The sequence below is a fragment of the Mauremys mutica genome, unplaced genomic scaffold, assembly GCF_020497125.1.
Source record: "Mauremys mutica isolate MM-2020 ecotype Southern unplaced genomic scaffold, ASM2049712v1 000184F_np12_subseq_742607:802116_obj, whole genome shotgun sequence".
Classification (NCBI taxonomy): domain Eukaryota; kingdom Metazoa; phylum Chordata; order Testudines; family Geoemydidae; genus Mauremys; species Mauremys mutica.
The window spans coordinates 21,635-39,695 of NW_025422876.1; the positions used below are offsets into that span (position 1 = coordinate 21,635).

Sequence of the window (18,061 nt, forward strand, 5' to 3'; positions counted from 1 at the left end):
CAAAACTAATTGCCTGCCTCTTTTTCAGTGATACTGCCTCACAGAATTCTCAGCAGTGTGTGAGGAAGGTTTGAAGAGGATGTTAATAAAGTTTTCCTTCCATCATCCTTAAACATTTATATTGTGGCAGTGCCCCAAACCACCAATCAAGATTGCAGCTCTATTATGCTGGGTGCTGTACACTGAGTGAGACAGTCTCTCCCTAGAAGCTTTACATCTAAAAGGCACAAAACACTGGGTTGAGGGATGGGACGTAACATTCACTTCTTTGCATGTGTGGTGATTGGTGCAATTTTGTTAGTCCCTTGTTTTCTTGTTTAATTGGGGCTGAGTGTGAGATAATAATAGTAAGTAAGAAGGAAAAGGGGACAACATCTTCATTCCCTGAAGGATCTGTGAGATCTTCTTTCCCAGGAGCTCCAGCAGATACATTTAAAAGTTTACAAGAGTTTTTTGGAAGACGTGCAGATGATCTTGATATAGCCATCAATGGTACAAGAAACAGAAAAGCACCACCTTTTGGATACCCATTAGCCTAAACAACTGGGATCATTTCTTGTTTCTAATAATGAAGGTATCCTGGAGCCAGCTAAATATCTTCAGATTCACAGCAGCAATCATCTCCCATCTCTATGTGGGCAAGGTGCCTCCATCAGGGCCCTCCAAACAGGTTTGAATATTTCTATTCCCACTTTGTCACTGGTTGTAAGAGCTGCTAACAGATGGCTATATCTTCTAGCCAGAAAATTTCTTCTCTAGCAGCACTCTAGGTGCAGATGGCCAACTGCCAGGAAGTGCTGGCCAATTATGATTTCCTCACATGGAAATCACCCTTCTCGTCCTTTCCTTGCTATCATCTGGGAGCTGTTTGAGAAGTCCATGAAAGTGGGTTGTTTCTGAAGATCAGCAAGCAGCTATATTCCAATGATGATGCCTTGGCTACTGTGCCAGTGCCCATAGTCCTTCTGAGCAGAGTCTCATGGCTGAAGAGTTCCAGTCTTTGGCCACCCATCCAGACCATGACTGAGGACACCTCTCAAAGGTTTGGGATTGTTCAGTGTCAAACTGATGATGTCTTTCAATACCATAAAGACTCTACAGCTGTTCTTAGGCCATTCAGCCTGTGCCCACCCACACCACCCTCCCAGTCTGCAAGAAATCAACACTCAACCATTTTTAGAGGCCAGGTGAGGGGTTGGATTTTATTCATTTCTTTAGTACTTTTGTTAGTTTTTTTTTCCAGTTCTTGTTTTGTTATTTCATGGTTTGGTTTTGTAGCTGAACTAACAGTTCCTTTCTATCCTGTGTTTCCCTTGTGAGGAGAGAGAGAGAGGAGAGTTCTCTGGGCCCAGAGGAAAAATACCCCTCGGGGTCCTCCCTGTGGCTCAGAATTCTTACCCAAGTTCTCCCCCACCCACAGGACTAGCTCTCACCGTCTCGGGGTGGTGTGCAGTGTCTTGGGGGAGGATGGCAGCAATGAGTGGACGATGGAGAACCATTGGAGAAGTGGATTTAGTTGGGGTGTGGGTCATCCAGCTGTTCATTCATTAACTAATTACCCTGCTCTGTGTTCTCCTTTGCAGATCTCAGGAGAGTGGAAGTTGCTGACGAGGCAGTGAACAGAAAGCCATGGCAACCCTTCAGTGAAATCAATGGATTATGGGAGGTAGACGAGAATGCGCATGCCATGGCAGTGCAACATTTTTCAAAAGAATCCTCAAGGGATCAAAGCAATATTTTTCAAAGTTGATATGTTTTTGAAATTCAAATGCTATCACATTATATTTCTTATTCCATTTGTCTTTGTTAGTCCAGGGTTGGGAGTGTTTGGGCTGAAGCAGCACAGTGGGACATGGTGGTGGACAGGAAGTGATTGCAAGAGATTGGCTCTGAGCAAGGCTGATGTGATCCCTTGTGCACTGTTGTGAGCACTTGTGTGTGTGGATGTGCAGTGTGATCGGGTGGCAGGTAACTATGCTGCTGCTGGCAAGGCCAACTTTCTCTAGCATAGATCTAGCCAAAAGACTGCTAATCCATCCAGCACCCTGCAGAACAACTCGACAGCTAGACCCTGGCCATAGAATTCCTCGTCAGAGGGGATCACAGTGAGCCTTGGATTGGCCACGTTCAGAGCAAAATGCAAGACCATCTTTTTGCCAAAGCCCTTTCCAGTAAGACCACCAAGGTCAGCATGAGATGCAGACAGTGAGGGATGAGAGTGTAAGAAGAGGAGAAAGAGGGGGCTGGAGGTAAAAAGAGACAAACTGCTATTCCCCTTCTCCCTCCTCTTCTCCCAAACAATCCCACAACACCAAACCCATCTATGAATTAGGGAGACGTGAGATCACATGAGGATAGGTGGTTGTTACATGGATTGTTACTCAAGGATACGTACAGGGCTTAGATACCATGGTGACAGACATCTTAAAATTCCATACAATGGACAGATCTTCTCTCTAGCCTCTGGAGTCTTTCCTGAGCTCCAACAATTTCCCCTGGCCACACTGCTTACCTCTGTCTCTCTCCCTCATCTCGTCGTATGGTAATTGGGTTAAATGTCATTGAATTGCTAAGGTGACCAATAGCTCTTATGCCAATTCCATACATATTAAATGGAAATTTAAACACATTCCTAAGTAGTTAGAGGCAGTTGGAAACAGCAGCCATGGTACAGAGAGCTGAACGGCTGTAGAATTTCCAGGATAACAGCAGTAACATGGGGATTTTGAAAAAAGTTAGTTTCTTACTGTAGTTTCTTTAATTTACAGTTTGGATCCTCCAGTGCTTGGCAAAGCAGGTAAATACTTGATCGCTTTGGTTGTCCCCTAAAACGAGAGAACAGAAATTTCCTTTGTTGTTCTCTGGAGACAGATTTTTATTTCCTGAACATTAAAATATCACCTTGGATGTGGTGATCATATACTACACATGAGCTATTCTGCAGTTTCAGTTCATTGCAAATCCCCCATTTAAAAATGTATCTAGTACATGAAGATGGACCTTAAATGCAGAGTCAAATAGAATAGGTTTTGCTAAGTGAAAGCACCCATTTGTTTTCTGAACCTGTAGTACTCTTGGCCAGATTTACTGGAGATGCACTATCAAGCTATCAACCCCTGCCTATACTCTGCCAACAATGCCAGCCTTCATTAAGCTTTAATCCAATTCTCTCTCAAATGTCTACCTTCATGTTTTCTCCCACGATGCCTGTATGCATGAGCAGAGCCCACTATAAAAATTCAGACATCCACTACATTAATCTCCTCCAAATCCCGCCTTGAAACTCACCTCTGCCATGAACTGTAGAGAACACTTGTCAAAGCCGGGCTCCTGGGGTGCTTGCCCCCTGCTTATTACCAATGCTCATTATACTAAACATTATTTCATTGTTACCCATAACAAATGAGAGGACAAGGTAGCTGTTTTCTCATATGCAAAGACTAAGTTCTTCGGGGCAGGTGCTGTCTTTATTATACATGCTAGTGCTTTGCACAATGTGGACCTTGTAAAAGCAGCAAAGAATCCTGTGGCACCTTATAGACTAACAGACATAATGTGGACCTTCTTTCTGATAGGAACATTCATTTGATTATATTTGAAGTATTCAGAGTATAACAATTCACTTACTGCCTCCCTAGATACATACAATACACCCTCGTGATAATGCCCTTCATATTTCCGATCCTTCAGCTATAACTAACCCGGTCTCTGAATCCCAACTACTGTACAGTGCTGTATTCGGGGGGGGAAAAAAAGGCTGTTGCACATGCATGCACATTTTTTTTTAATCCAGCATCATATGTTGAGCTCAAGAGTAGAAACTAAGGAGTGAGCCCCCACCTAGGCTCCCAGATCCCCAGCCTCACCTAGTGGGGCTCACAGCCCAGAGCACCAGCTGCTGCAGGGGCTGACAGCAGACAGTCCGAGCCCTGCTGCCCTGGCCAAATGCACCGAGGTCACCTAAAAATCATAGAATATCAGGGTTGGAAGGGACCTCAGGAGGTATCTAGTCCAACCCCCTGCTCAAAGCAGGAACAATCCCCAGATTTTTACCCCAGTTCCCTAAATGGCCCCCCCGAGTTTAGCAAGCCAGTGCTCAACCCCTGAGCTATCCCCCACCCCCACCCCACCCCCACCCAAATCATGCTCTGTGGCTTACTCCTAGCCTTAGGTATCATTATGAATAATAATTAATTAATTTAGCTAATGCCTCTATCTAAGGCAACTTCATTAACTTACTCCAGCAGTTTATCTTTCCTTTTGATTATCCTTTTGCTAGAACGACTCCCTGGCTATAACGAACAAAAGGCTTGGATCCCGACAGGTTTGTTATAGCGAGGGTGTACTGTACTCAGGCAGCTAGCCCTCTCTGCCACTTGTCCTGCCACAGCTCAGCTTCGATTTGAATGCGTTAGCGCCATCAGAGCTAGCACGGGTATGGCTACTCAAGCTGGAAGTTACACCTCCTAGCTCCAGTGCAGACCTACTCAGGTACATCTACACCTGGAGCTAGGGGTGTGATTCCCAGCTCGCACAGACATACTCTTGCTAGCTCTCGTTAAGCCAGCAGGCTATAAATAGTGTAGTCACAGTAGCACTGGCATATTTGTACTGTCCTGAGTATAACCCTCCTGTGTCCCATGGGTCTGTACTCGGGCAGCTAGCCCGTGCCACTGTCCAGCAGCCTGTGCTATCACATCTACACTATAATGTTTAGCATGCTAGCTTAATGATAGCAAGTGAGAGTATGTCTGAATCACACCCCTCACTCCTAGTGTAGATGTAGCCTAAGTGAGGAGTTCTCTACCTTTCTTGGGAAATTTTTGACATAAAGCAAGCTCTCTTCCCCCACACAAATCCTTGGTCTCAGCTACACCTCTGTTCATATCCCATACACATAAGATTACAGCAAACATTCGAGTTGCTGAGAGGGCAAGTTGGACAAACAATCAGAAGAAAGGAAGAACATTTTTTGTTAGTGCGAACCCAAGAAAGCCTCTATAACTGTACCATAGCTTGCTGAAAGATTAGAATTGCTTTGTGGTAGGTCACAACCATTTATTTATCAAAACATAGGGGGAAATAATGTTTCATTGGTTAAAGAAAATTTGCATGTTTCTGAGCTCAAATACTTACTGACATAACCACTTTGGTAAGCCTGGGAATTTTTCTTCCTCATGGTCTTCAAATCTAAATACACAGTAATGTATAAGAAGTGACTCCAGTTGATGACAATGTTTTACACAAAATGAAAGAACCATTTGATCCATTTGGGTAAATATTTTTTCCCATGTCTCTAAGTTAGTTAAATGTTCCAATGCATTTTTCACAAAGTTTTCTTCTTGGATCTCATACAAATAGTAAAATTCCTCTAGATAGTAACATTGGTTAATATTTGATGGCAAGGATGAAATAACCCATGTCTTTAAATCTGGCTTAATTTCATGGGATATTTTACATCCAAGTTTTTCCTCTATGTCCTTCATTCTGTTTTTATTTAAGAGACCAAACAAGAAGTGCACTGTAATTAAACAACTTGCAGACTGCCCATGGTGTATTAACAGCTCTTTTACATCTCGATTAGGAATCACTGAATCTTTCATTGTTTCTTCATCCTCCTCTAGTACATAGAATAAAGCTGCAAAAAACTCCTGAAAGGTTAAGTGAATAAAACTGTAGGCACATTCACAGTCAATGTCTTTTTGAAAAATGTTCTCATTCAAAAAGAGGGGGAGAGAATCTACCTGATCTAAGCCATGCTTCTTGATTTCTTCTTCCTCAAATAGTATCTTCTGCTTCCAGAGTCCATCAACAGCCAAGGAGCAAAGTCTCCTCAGGCTAGCTTGCATGTGTGGCTTTGAACTGCTGCTGGGAGACTGGACTAAACTGAAAAGATAGAGCAGATACACTTCAGTGAGTGTTTCTGAAGTTTGTGCAAGATCTTTACCCCTTTCCATCTGTTGTTTCAGAACCGTGCAGATGATCCAACATACAATGGGGACAAAGCACATGGTGAGGAGAATTTCATTTTCACATACAAAGTTAAAGGCTGTTGTTGCTTGTTTTTCATCTCTGAAGAATTTGTTGAAATATTCCTCCCTGTCTTCCTTGGAAAATCCCAGGATCTCTGCATAACGTGGATATTCCAAAAACTGCCTGAGTTTCTCCAGAGCAGTTGGTCTTGTAGTGATTATTAAGTAGCATTCAGAGAGAACTGTTTTCCTAAATAAACTGCTCAGTATGATTTCCACTGGCTTCTTCTCCCAGGGATCAGAGCACAAGTTATCTTCTGGCTGATCAAAGGAAAATCTCAGTTCATCAAAACCATCAATTATGAACAGAAGTTTTTCTGTATTTTCCAGAATATGTTTAATTGGGGCACTATTATTGGGACAGTGTTTTAAAATCATGTCAGCCATGTTTCCCTGCTTAGTAAGAAGGTTCATTTCCCTACAATTTATGTAGAAAACATAGTCAAACTCATGATAGAGTCTTCCAGCTGCCCAGTCCAACATGATCTTCCTTGCTGTCATTGTTTTCCCAATCCCTGCAGCTCCCAGCAGCACAACAATTTGTGGCATTTGTCCATCTTCGTCAGGTTTAAATAAAGTATCTATGGTAATTGAAGAATGAGCTTGTTCACTCATGATTTCTGCATGTCTCCATCCCACTGCCATTATTTCATGTTCTCTCTCCTTTTCATGACGATATTTGTTAACAATAATAAGCTTTGTGTATCTGCTGTTTAGAGTCACATTCTCACCAAGACGAGCGTTCCTGTCTTTTATTAGTTGGTACTTTTTTTGTATATGTTTTCTATACTTCACCCTGTAATCTAAGACAGTGACAGGATGCTTTAGAAATTCAGAATAAAGATATATCTACACAATAAAACTTTTAAACAATAGAATGATAGTACCTTAAATGTATTAAACCTCATCGTAAAGGACCCCCAAAACCATTTAACTATAGCGTGATCCCGTAACCCTTGACAAAATTGCCCATGTGAGTAAAGACTGTAGGAATCACTTCACCCACCCCTGAAATGCAGCCACCTATAGGACGAACAATGTTAACACTGCACAGTGCCACTTGTAACAAATGAGGACACAAAGTGGGGAAGAATGTCACATCCATTTAACACAGCAATGAGAATGTAGGTGGGAAGATTGTAACTGCACAAACTAGAGAAGTTGCTCAGGAGACAGGGGATTTTAAGAAGCGCTATAACATCTTCTACGACTATAAATGGGGATTTCCAATTTCTGCCTCCCTTTAGACGATGGTCCCCGCAGCAGCGTGGGTCCTCCAACACCATCCTGGTGCAATGGTTCTGTACTGACTTAGGGGGTAGAGTTCCAATTAATCACCAGCGCCATTCTCTGCAGCACCTGGAATTTTTCCTTGAGGTCCCCCATCCATTTCCTCACCTCCCATCCAACCCTGCTTAGCTTGAGTGAGCTGAGATGATCGTCAGAGAGGTCATTTGTTATTCTACGAGTAGACAGAATTTGAGTGATCTGTTTTCATGCCTCTAATCATTGCTAATAATGAAACATTTTCTGTTAGAATATCACATACCTTCTGCAGATGTTCCTGGTGTCTGACTGGGACCCAAAGCTGAAAGAGAAATTGCATGTGAACATCAGTGTAACAGTATCACAGTGTGTGTCATACAAGTGAGAAAACTGGGGATAAGTAATTCCTTCAGGGGTCTGGGCTTTAATAAGCTTCCCCAAGAGCAGGCAGGCAGAATTTCTTTGCAGGCATTACTTCAGTGAACTCTGTTAATAATGGCCACCACACACCTTGCTCATTGGCCATTCTATGTAGCCATTAACACAGGCTTCACTGTCCCCTTTTCTTTCTATGTCCCATGTATTTAATGTGATGCACACACAAAGCTGTCCCCACCCATCCAGGCACTAAGGATAAACTCAGCACTGGTGACACCCTGATGCAGGAAAGCTATTTTTGACCTGTTGGGGTTGAGCAAGAACTGTTCTTAAGGCTGACTATTCTATTGATTCTCACCACAAAGGTGAATGTTTCTGAACAGTCTGGTAAAATTCCTTAGTGTCAGTTTTGAGAAATCAGATACAAAGGGAAGTTTTTGTACTATAAGAAATTATTCAGCTGCTCATTTAGAGCTTGGCAACGAAAACCAGCATGTTAAACAGGTATTTGTTCTCAGTGACACTATGTCCCTTTGCCATGTTTAGATATATTTGGTTTAGAAATAACAAAGGTGTAAGTGCATGCAAGTCATGCACAGTACCCAGTTCTCTAGTCTGGTGTAGATTTTTAAACAAATCATGCTCAGAGGTGAAGAACTCTACGTAGATGCACTATAGGGCAACTAGATAATCACCCTAAGTAAAATATTGGCCAGATCCCAGGGTTTAACTGAGGCCTGGTCTACACTAGGACTTTAATTCGAATTTAGCAGCGTTAATTCGAACTAACCGCTCAACCGTCCACACCAGGAAGCCATTTAATTCGAACTAGAGGGCTCTTTAGTTCGAATTTGGTACTCCACCTCGACAGGTGGAGTAGCGCTAAATTCGACATGGCTAGCTCGAATTAGGCTAGGTGTGGATGCTAATCGAACTTAGTAGCTCCGGGAGCTATCCCACAGTGCACCACTCTGTTGACGCTCTGGACAGCAGTCCGAGCTTGGATTCTCTGACCAGCCACACAGGAAATGACCCGGGAAAATTTGAATTCCTTTTCCTGTCTGGGCACTTTGAATCTGACGTCCTGGCTGGACATCGGGGCGAGCTCCGCAGCACCTGCAACGATGCAGAGCTCTCCAGCAGAGGAGTCCGGCCAATCCAAGAATAGAAAGAGGTCCCCAGCATGGCCAGACCGGGAAGTCCTGGATCTGATCGCTGTGTGGGGCAAGGAGTCTGTGCTCTCGGAGTTGCGCTCCAACAAGCGGAATGCAAAGACCTTCGAGAAAGTCTCCAAAGCAATGACAGAGAAAGGATACAGCCGGGATGCGATGCAGTGCCGCGTGAAAGTCAAGGACCTGAGACAAGGTTACCAAAAAGTCAGAGCGGCAAACAGACGCTCCGGAGCACAGCCCCAGACATGCCGCTTCTACGAGGCACTGCATGCCATTCTCGGTGGGTCTGCCACCACTGCCCCACCAGTGACCGTGGACTCTGAGGATGGCATAGTGTACCTGGACAGTTCCTCGGCGATGTTCGCCGATGGGGAAGATGAGGAAGGGTTTGTGGAGGACGGCGCAGGCGACAGCGAACACAATACCGCTTGCCCTGACAGCCAGGATCTTTTCATCACCCTCACAGAGATCCCCTACCAACCCTCCCCGCCCGTTAACCCAGACTCAGAATCAGGGGAAGGATCAGGCGGTAAGTGCTATAAACATGGAAACTTTTATTTTTTAAAAAACGGGTATAGAAAAAATAGAAATACTATATACAAAATTTTACATGTCAAACTATATAAATAGTAGGTCCACACATATAGGGATTGAACAATAATCCTCTTGGGACAGTTCAACAAAGCTCTCAGAGAGCAGCTCGAAAAGCCTCCGCAGGAGGTTCCTGGGGAGAGGTGCCTTATTCGGTGCTCCATGGAAGCACACTCTTCCGCGCCAGGAGATCCTAATGTAGAGAGGAATCATCGCCTCCACCAGCATTGCTGCATATGGTCCTGGTCTGTGCAGGGCTTCCAGTAGCATCCGCTCTCTCTGACTGCGAGTGACCCGCCTCAGGGTGATGTCGGTCTGGACAGGCTGCATCTAAGTCGGGCAATTAGTGTATTGTTACTATTGTTAACGGTTTACAATTAGGTTGCATAACAACGACCCTCGCTTAACAGCCACGTGCTGGAGGCCACAGAGAACAAGCAGACATTGATCTTTCCCGTGCACTGGCGGGAGGGGCTGGAAAAGGCTCAGCCTTTCTGCTTTCCAGATTGCCTTTAGCAGGAGAGCACAGCTATCCACTAACTGATAAGCATGATCTACTTTAAGGCTTACCAGGACTGTCTGCAAGACGGATTATGCTGTCTCTCCCCGCTTGTCCGCTCTCCTGTGCAATGGCGCCGCCAATGAGAGCGTATTCCGAAATCTCGAACTTTTCCTGAGATCTTGTGAGACTTGGTGCCCTGTATGGTCTTGTTCAGAGAAACTGACTAGACTGTGTTCACTGTTCGCAAACATGTATCTGTTCAAGGAAATCATTTACTGTTTCCCATCACACAGCTTCTGATCTTTCCCAGACTGCCCCGGCATCCCCCTCGCAGAGGCTGGCTCAGATTAGGCGGCGAAAGAAAAAGACTAGGGACGAGATGTTCGCGGAACTGATGGCCTGCTCCAGAGCCGAGGCGGCAGAGCAGAGACAGTGGAGGGAGACCCTCTCTCAACAGCATCGCACACACATCGAACGGGAGGATAGGTGGCGGCAGGAAGACCATCAGGCGACTCAAACGCTGCTTGGGCTAATGAGGGAGCAAACGGACACGCTCCGGCGCCTTGTTGATGTTCTGCAGGACCGCAGGCAGGAGGAGAGAGCCCCCCTGCACTGTATCTGCAACCACCCTCCAACGCCAAGAAGTCCTGTCCCCCCCTCACCGAAAATTACAAGACGGAGGGGCGGTAGGGGCCGTGAGAACTGTCACTGCACCACAGCTGAGCGCTAATGTTCCACACACCTCTGACGCTATAACTGTTTAGAAGCACTTCCCTTACAGGATCACCCCAGTCCCAAATCCAAGTTTCATCACCCCACTATGTAGTAGATTAATAAAAGCTGTTTGCTGTTGTTCACTCTTTCCGTCACATCTTTCGTGTCAGAAGACTGTGTATGTGGGGGGGGGGCAGGGGATTTATAATTGCACGGGATAGCCTACATTAGCAGGGTACAGACTATCGGGGGCAGGATCAACTGCAGGGCACACACAGACTGCATTCAGTAGTCACCAGGGTCCCTCTGTGTGGTGTATGCTGCCCCGGGTCATTCTGTGATGTGTACGCTTGTCCACGGTCCTAGCGCCTGCCACCCCCTAATGTTAAGGCATGCTGCCCTTACCATGCACTTCCACCGTAGGCGCGATCCTCTCCGCTGCCCTGAGCCCCAACAAGAGCCCTCATCCACGGACAGATACTCACCCTTCCCCCACACCCCTCACCCCTTCCTACGCCCAAACCCACAACCCAGAGCCTGCATCCAATTCCGTATGCAAAGACGGCACCACTCGCCCCTTCCTGCAAACCCACCCCTACATGCACAACCACTTGAAACCGTCCCCCACCCCAGAGACCTATGTAGGAGCAGGAGGATGTCCGTCCTGTATTATACAAGCGGTCTGTACATCAGTGCACACCGTACCCAGCACAGTATGCGTCCATGTTTCAAACCCTGAACAGAAATGCAAAGTAAAGGAAAGATTTATTAAAAATAACTGTTCCATTTAATATGTTTAAAAACGTGTTTTGGAAGTGGGGGAAACTTGGAGAACGGGGTATGTAACCGCAGATCTCACTCAACACATAGAGACACAGGCCCAGGATCAGCTTCTCTTAAAATCAAGTGTAGAGTCATAGGTTACCCTGCTCTCCGAGGAAACTTGCTTTCAAAGCCTCCCGGATACACAGCGCTTCCCGCTGGGATAGTTTTTCGGCACGGGTGTCTGGCTGAGCGTAAACAGCAGCCAGGCGATTTGCCTCAACCTCCCATCCGGCCAAAAAGGTCTCGCCCTTGCTCTCACAGACATTGTGGAGCACACAGTGAGCAGCAATAACTATGGGGATATTCTTTTCGCTGATGTCCGAGCGAGTCAGTAAGCTCCGCCACCTCCCCTTAAGACGTCCGAAAGCACACTCCACCACCATTCTGCACTTGCTCAGCCGGTAGTTGAAGAGTTCCTTCTCACTGTCCAAGGCGCCTGTATAGGGCTTCATGAGCCAGGGCATTAGCGGGTAGGCTGGGTCCCCGAGGATCACTGTAGGCATCTGCACATCCCCAACTGTTATTTTGTGGTCCGGGAAGAAAGTTCCTGCCTGGAGTCGTCTAAACAGACCAGCGTTCCTGAACACACGCGCGTCATGAACCTTGCCCGCCCACCCAACGAAGATGTTGGTAAAACGTCCCCTATGGTCCACCAGTGCTTGCAGCACCATTGAAAAGTAGCCCTTTCGGTTAATGTACTCGCTGGCCTGGTGGGCTGGTGCCAGGATAGGGATGTGAGTCCCATCTATAGCCCCACCGCAGTTTGGGAATCCCATCGCGGCGAAGCCATCTATGATGTCCTGGACGTTTCCGAGAGTCACTACCTTTGAGAGCAGTTGCTCAACGATTGCGTGGGCTACTTGCATCACAGCAACCCCCACGGTAGATTTGCCCACGCCAAAGTGGTTCGCTACTGACCGGTAGCTGTCTGGCGTTGCAAGTTTCCAGAGGGCTATGGCCACTCGCTTCTGCACACTCAGGGCTGCTCGCATCCGTGTGTCCTGGCGCTTCAGGGCAGGGGCCAGCAAGTCACAGAGTTCAAGGAAAGTGCCCTTACGCATCCTGAAGTTTCGCAGCCACTGTGATTCATCCCAGACCTGCAGCACTATGCGGTCCCACCAGTCCGTGCTGGTTTCCCGGGCCCAGAATCGCCGTTCCACACCATGAACTTGACCCATTGCCACCATGATCTCCACGGCGCGGCGTACCCTGCTTTGTGAGAGGTCTGCGCCATTCTGTGACTTCCTGTCCTCACCGCACTGCCGGAGCCTCCTCGCCCGATTTCTCAGCAGCTGACTGTGGAAGAGGTGGACGATAAGGTGCGAGGAGTTGACAACGGCCATAAGTGCAGCGATGATCGCAGCGGGCTCCATGCTCGCAGTGCTGTGGCTTCCGCGGTGTAACTGACCAGAGAAGGGCGTGAACAGATTTCCCGCCGGCGCTTTCAGGGAGAGAGGGTGGGAGTGACGGTTCAATAATGACAGTTACCCAAAACCACCCTCGGCACATTTTTTCCCCCAGCAGGCATTGGGGGCTCTACCCAGCATTCCAATGGGCAGCGGGGAGTGCGGGAACTGTGGGATAGCTTCCCACAGTGCACCGCTTCCAAAGTCGACGCGGGCCCTGTGAATGTGGACTCAGAAATTCGAATTAGTGTATTTAGTATGGATACACAAATTCGACTTCATAAGGTCGAATCCACAAATTCGAACTAAGTTGATTCGAAATAGTCTTGTAGTGTAGACAAGGCCTGAGCAAACTGGCCTGTTCTAAGTTACACCAGCAGCACTGTACCAGGATTGCTGGAGTTCATTCCAATTCCAGCTATGCCCCTAAAATATGCTTGTGATGCGCTATACCAGACCCTCTGAAGCCCCCTCCTGGAGGCCTTGTGGCCCTGCCACAGCCCACCCCAGAAAAGGTCAGTAGAGAGGGTCTTCTATGCTGCCTAGAGTGGCTGTGTGAGGAACAGCCAATCAGGGCCCAGCAGCCTAGTATAAGAAGAGCTGCAGGGGCAGAGGGCATTCAGTTCCTTGCTGGAGCTCGAGGTGTGTGACTGGCTGATGGAGCTGCAGAACCTCGGACCGAGCAGTGCTACCAAAAGCCAGGGAAAGTGAGAAAGGAGGAACCAGAGCTGGTTGCTGGGACTCCATTAGGATGACCCTGAGGTAAGGGTGAAGGTGACATGGGGCCATGGGGAAGTGGCCCAAGGAATTAGAGCAGTGGTGCGACATAAAGGGAGACAGCACATGGCTGCTATCTACAGGGCCCTGGGCTGGGACCAGGAGTAATGGGCAGGCCTGGGTCCCCCCATTAGCCACTGGGGGGAGTGGCCTGGACATTGAGGCACCACAGAGGGGGAACTGAGCTGTAGTGGCCCAGCTGGAGAGCTGTGACCAGAAAGACCGAAGACCTTGTTTCCAGGGAGGGAGCCCTGGGGCACTGCCCTATCCCGGAACAGGGATAAAGTGAGAGAGTGCAGGCATGTGCACTTGGCCAAGGGGGTGCTTGCGAGAGATGAGTGTGCCCCATCACAATGCTCTTTAATTCATATCAATTAACCCTGTGCCAGAGCAGGGCAGAACTGACTAGATCAGAGAGATTCCCAGCTGCCCGCTTGAGGCAGCTTTCACTGCCTAAAGAGAGCAGCCAGAGGCATGGCCAAGATCTGGCCTGCTGTGTTTATATAATAAAAGTATTATGAACATATCCCATGTCCATTGTTGTGGAAAATTAGCCACACGGTTGATTTTAGATCAGACAGCCTGAGGCTCCTTTATTTTCATACAAGCATGCATGCAGGGAGAGACAGCATGTCCCCATGCAAGGGTTAACTGCTCTGGCTGTTACAACTTTTACCAAGCTTATAAAGGTTAAAACTGCAAAACGTAGCACGCTTATTACACACTGTTATTGCCTTATTTGGGATAAAATGCTAATCATAAGCAAGCTAATCAATTGCTTATTCCATTTAGGGTTTTTCCTGTTATTGTCTTTGGCAGTCGAGCTGGTGGTCTGACTGTTCTAACGACCCCTATTTTGCGGTTACAGTTGCGAAAGCTCTTGCCACACTCTAATTGTCACAAGCTGTCACAAGCTGAGCTGGCACACATGGGCCCTCCTTTTGTCCCTCTCTTCTAGTTCCCCTTTCCCTGGTTTCTTGCTTCTCCAGTGACCCTTATACAGATAAACAAATTTAGCAGAAGTTCAAACCTTTGCCCTTATACAGCAATTGGGCTAGCTACAGACCTTGGGCCTGTGAGGCAGGGGCTAGGGTGCACTTGTAATTCTGGGCCTATAAAGGGTGGGGGAGGCTGATTTTCCCTATCACCATACATGATGAACCCCAGGGACAGTAAGTCAGGAAATACAGCAAGAGATAAAGGGACTCATGACAGCAATCCTTAAAATGGGGAAATCCATAGATATGGCAGTAAGAGCTATTCTATTAATAGAGAATCTACCCAGTCCCCCACACTAGAAAAGAACTGTATCCTGGGCTACTGGGACATTTTCAGGCTTCCTTAGGATTTGGAACCTGTTCCCTTTCTTAGTTTGCTGTTGTTCCTTCTGCACCTGTTTCAGGGAATACTGAAGGACAGAGGCTGAGATGTTACAGTCACTGTAGGTTTTCTTACCTTTCTCTGTGAGCTTCGCAGCAGCATCTCTCCTGTTGATCTGGGTGAGAACACAAATAGCTACGTTCACTGCACCATCTTCACAATAGAAGGTACACAACAGATCCACAAGTTTAAACTGAGTGTTGGCCTCCTCCAGCTGACATCTGGGGATATTCTCTCTTCCATCATAATCAATATATGATAATCTGTGTTTAAACCTGTCAAACTCATCTGCCAAGAGGCTTTCCAGTGTGTTTAGAAGGCTGTCTCTTAGATTCCTCTCTCTCGCCATCATTGGATATCATACATAATCTGAAAAATGTAGGAGATTAAAACTAAATTCTTCCCTTTAATCCCAGACCCACCACAGCAAGTTTGTAAACAGGAGCTGCCACTCACTGGTAGTGTAGGCACAGTACTTACTACTTTTCCAGTCAGAGACAGACACCTGCAAGAACTGAAAAGGCAGCAAGAGGCAGATGAATTACTGAACCAAACCACTGCAAAGAGCTGGATAAAACTGACAAAGTCAGAAACTTCTGTGAACCATGCTTGGCCATTTTCAGGGATCTTCAAGACCTGTGAAGAAGGAAGATCAATACAAAATGATTAGAAGGGGGATTTTGACAGAGTCAAATCCTTGAGAGTGCATCTACAGTGCAAAATTATTTGGCAACATTTAGGTACATACATGAATAGCTACCCAGCATGGGTATCAATAGCAGGGTAGAGGGTGAGGCACAGATTAAGCCAGGAGAATAAAGACACAGCTGAAGAGGGTGGGCCAGGGTAGGTACCTTCCTGTTCTCTACTGGCCCAAGCTTTTTAGCAGTGTAGTGTCCCTCCAGCTCCCATTGCTGAAGCCCTTCCTCACTGGTGGGAAAGCAGCAGGGAAAGGCTGCCAGCTCCCCACTGCTGGAGCCCTTCCCCGCCACAGTGCCAGGCTCTGGCAGTGGGGAACAGCTGAAGCCCCTCTGCCAGAGCCTTTCACTCGCTTGTAGCCACACACTGCATGGTGAACATGATGTGCTTTTCAGTGTGGTACAGTAGAACCTCAGAGTTACAAACTGGCCAGTAGGCAATCATGCAGCAGCAAATACAGTACAGTGTTTAAACATAAACTACAAAAAAAAAAAAAAGGGAAAACAGCATTTTTCTTCTGCATAGTGAAGTTTCAAAGCTGTATTAAGTCAACGTTCAGTTGTAAACGTTTGGAAGAACCACCGTAATGCTTTGTTCAGCGTTATGAACATTTCAGTGTTACAACCACCTCCATTCCTGAGGTGTTGGTAACTCTGAGCTTCTCCTGTACATGCCGTCTATGCTGGTGTGTAGTGTACGTAGCCAGGAGATCACAGTTGGGGTGACAGATTCTCAGGAAAAGGAGACTACACAGCAATGTACTAGCACACCTCGACTCTGCTTTGTGTGGGTGCCAGCAGGAATCAGCCATTGGACCCGCTGGCATCTTATTGCGTTACCAGGTGGATCTCCAGTACACCCGGAATGGATCGCTACCCTGCGACTGCACCTGTGAACAACACCCCACCTGTCCCCACGCCCCACAGAACCTCCAGCCTGTTCTCCAGATCCTTTCCCCGGTGTCAGGGTTGGGGAAAGGATCCCAGGTGAGGTCCTAGCCACACACCTCTGCACAAACATCAACCCTGCCTGCTAGAGGCTGAAAGTTACCCCCGGAACAAACACCGCACCTAACAATAACATCCCACTTGTAGCTAGCCCAGGCAAAACCAGGAGCAGACCCAGGTCAGGATCTCCCCCCAGCACAGCGCAAAACAGCCCCTCCCCTCCCCTCCCCTCCCCTCCCCATGCACGGCTAGAGACAACACCGACTCCGCCTCTCGCCTGTGCTTGCAAGCCCTCTCCCCGCCTTGAGTCAGCCCAACCTGTCGGGGTGCGGGAGGAGCTCAGACTGCAGGTCAGTTACCAGGCTCGGTCCCTGCCAGTTCCAGGCTGGGCATGTGCAGGAGTGTCCTGGCTCCAACAGCTCCGTCCCAGCCCAGGGCTCCTGCTTCGTTTCTGTTTCTGTTTCTGTTCTCAGCTTCCCACTGACCTCAGCCCACCCCCGCCTGCTCATTCTCTCAATCCCTCCCACGGCTCAGAGATATCTCTGGTCTTGGCCGCGGCTCAAGAGGGGGAGGGTGCCAGCCAGCCAGGGTGTGCAGCAGAGTTTGGGGGCGGGGGGTGGAGAAGGGAAGGGGATGGAGGTGCAGAGCTGTCCGGCAACAGACGGATGCTCTTCCTGCATTCCTGAACGATGACCTTAGGGCTTGACAGTTCAATAGATCCACCCTGACACAAGGCTGAAGGTGCCGGCAGCTTGCCCTGTCCTTCTCGGGGCTGTTTGGTGTTGGTATTTCATCCCGGGTGTACACACTGGCGTGGTGCTTAACGATAAATTGGGAAAAAAGTTTTATCACCCCTCTCCAGAAAGTTGTCAATATTCAGAGTGACCACTAGGTGGCATAAAAAGAGTCAAGAGTCTGTGTAAACCGGAAATTAATCCAGTCTTGCATTCACTCCAGCCACGGTGTGCTGGGTCTTCCTAATCTTGGGGAAGGAGCGGGAGTCCAGGGTGGAGGAGAATACGGGCTGAGTCAGGAGGGAAAGGCAGGAGCTATAGAGGAGGAGGACGGGAGCTGGGGGTAGTGGGACAGGCAGGAGGTGAGAGAGTGGAGAGATAGGAGCAGAGGGGAACAAGGAGAGGCTGGGGGCACAGGGTCTGTAACCACTAAAGCACCAGCTCTCCAGAGCTGGAATGGAACCCATTAGCCCTGAGCCTCAATGTTCCTTTGCTGTCTGGCAAATAGCTGTGAAACCCACTGGCAAAGTGTGTGTCTCCATCCCTCTCTAGTGAGAAGGCCACATAGACAATAACCAGGGCCGCCCAGAGGGGGGGGCAAGAGGGGCAATTTGCCCCGGGCCCCACAGGGGCCCCCA

The 18,061-nt window shown here is 47.7% G+C and overlaps 1 protein-coding gene and 1 long non-coding RNA gene across 2 annotated transcripts in view; one reads left to right on the top strand and one right to left on the bottom strand.

Annotated features, from left to right (window-relative positions):
- LOC123357007 (NACHT, LRR and PYD domains-containing protein 3-like) overlaps nt 1-17,110 on the bottom strand; it is a 34,154-nt gene extending 17,044 nt beyond the window's left edge. Inside the window, exons 1-6 of the mRNA XM_045000266.1 lie at nt 17,008-17,110; nt 15,524-15,679; nt 15,119-15,412; nt 7,582-7,620; nt 5,137-6,835; nt 2,748-2,825 (exon numbers count right to left, since the gene is read on the bottom strand). Coding sequence (XP_044856201.1) covers nt 2,748-2,825; nt 5,137-6,835; nt 7,582-7,620; nt 15,119-15,395 — 2,093 coding nt within the window. The 5' untranslated portion in view covers nt 15,396-15,412; nt 15,524-15,679; nt 17,008-17,110. The remainder of the gene's footprint in view (nt 1-2,747; nt 2,826-5,136; nt 6,836-7,581; nt 7,621-15,118; nt 15,413-15,523; nt 15,680-17,007) is intronic.
- LOC123357008 lies at nt 677-6,021 on the top strand. Its single transcript, XR_006575486.1, has 4 exons — nt 677-1,187; nt 1,584-1,666; nt 2,769-2,797; nt 5,970-6,021. It is a non-coding gene; the product is annotated as an uncharacterized LOC123357008 (long non-coding RNA).
- Nucleotides 17,111-18,061: the final 951 nt, after the last annotated feature.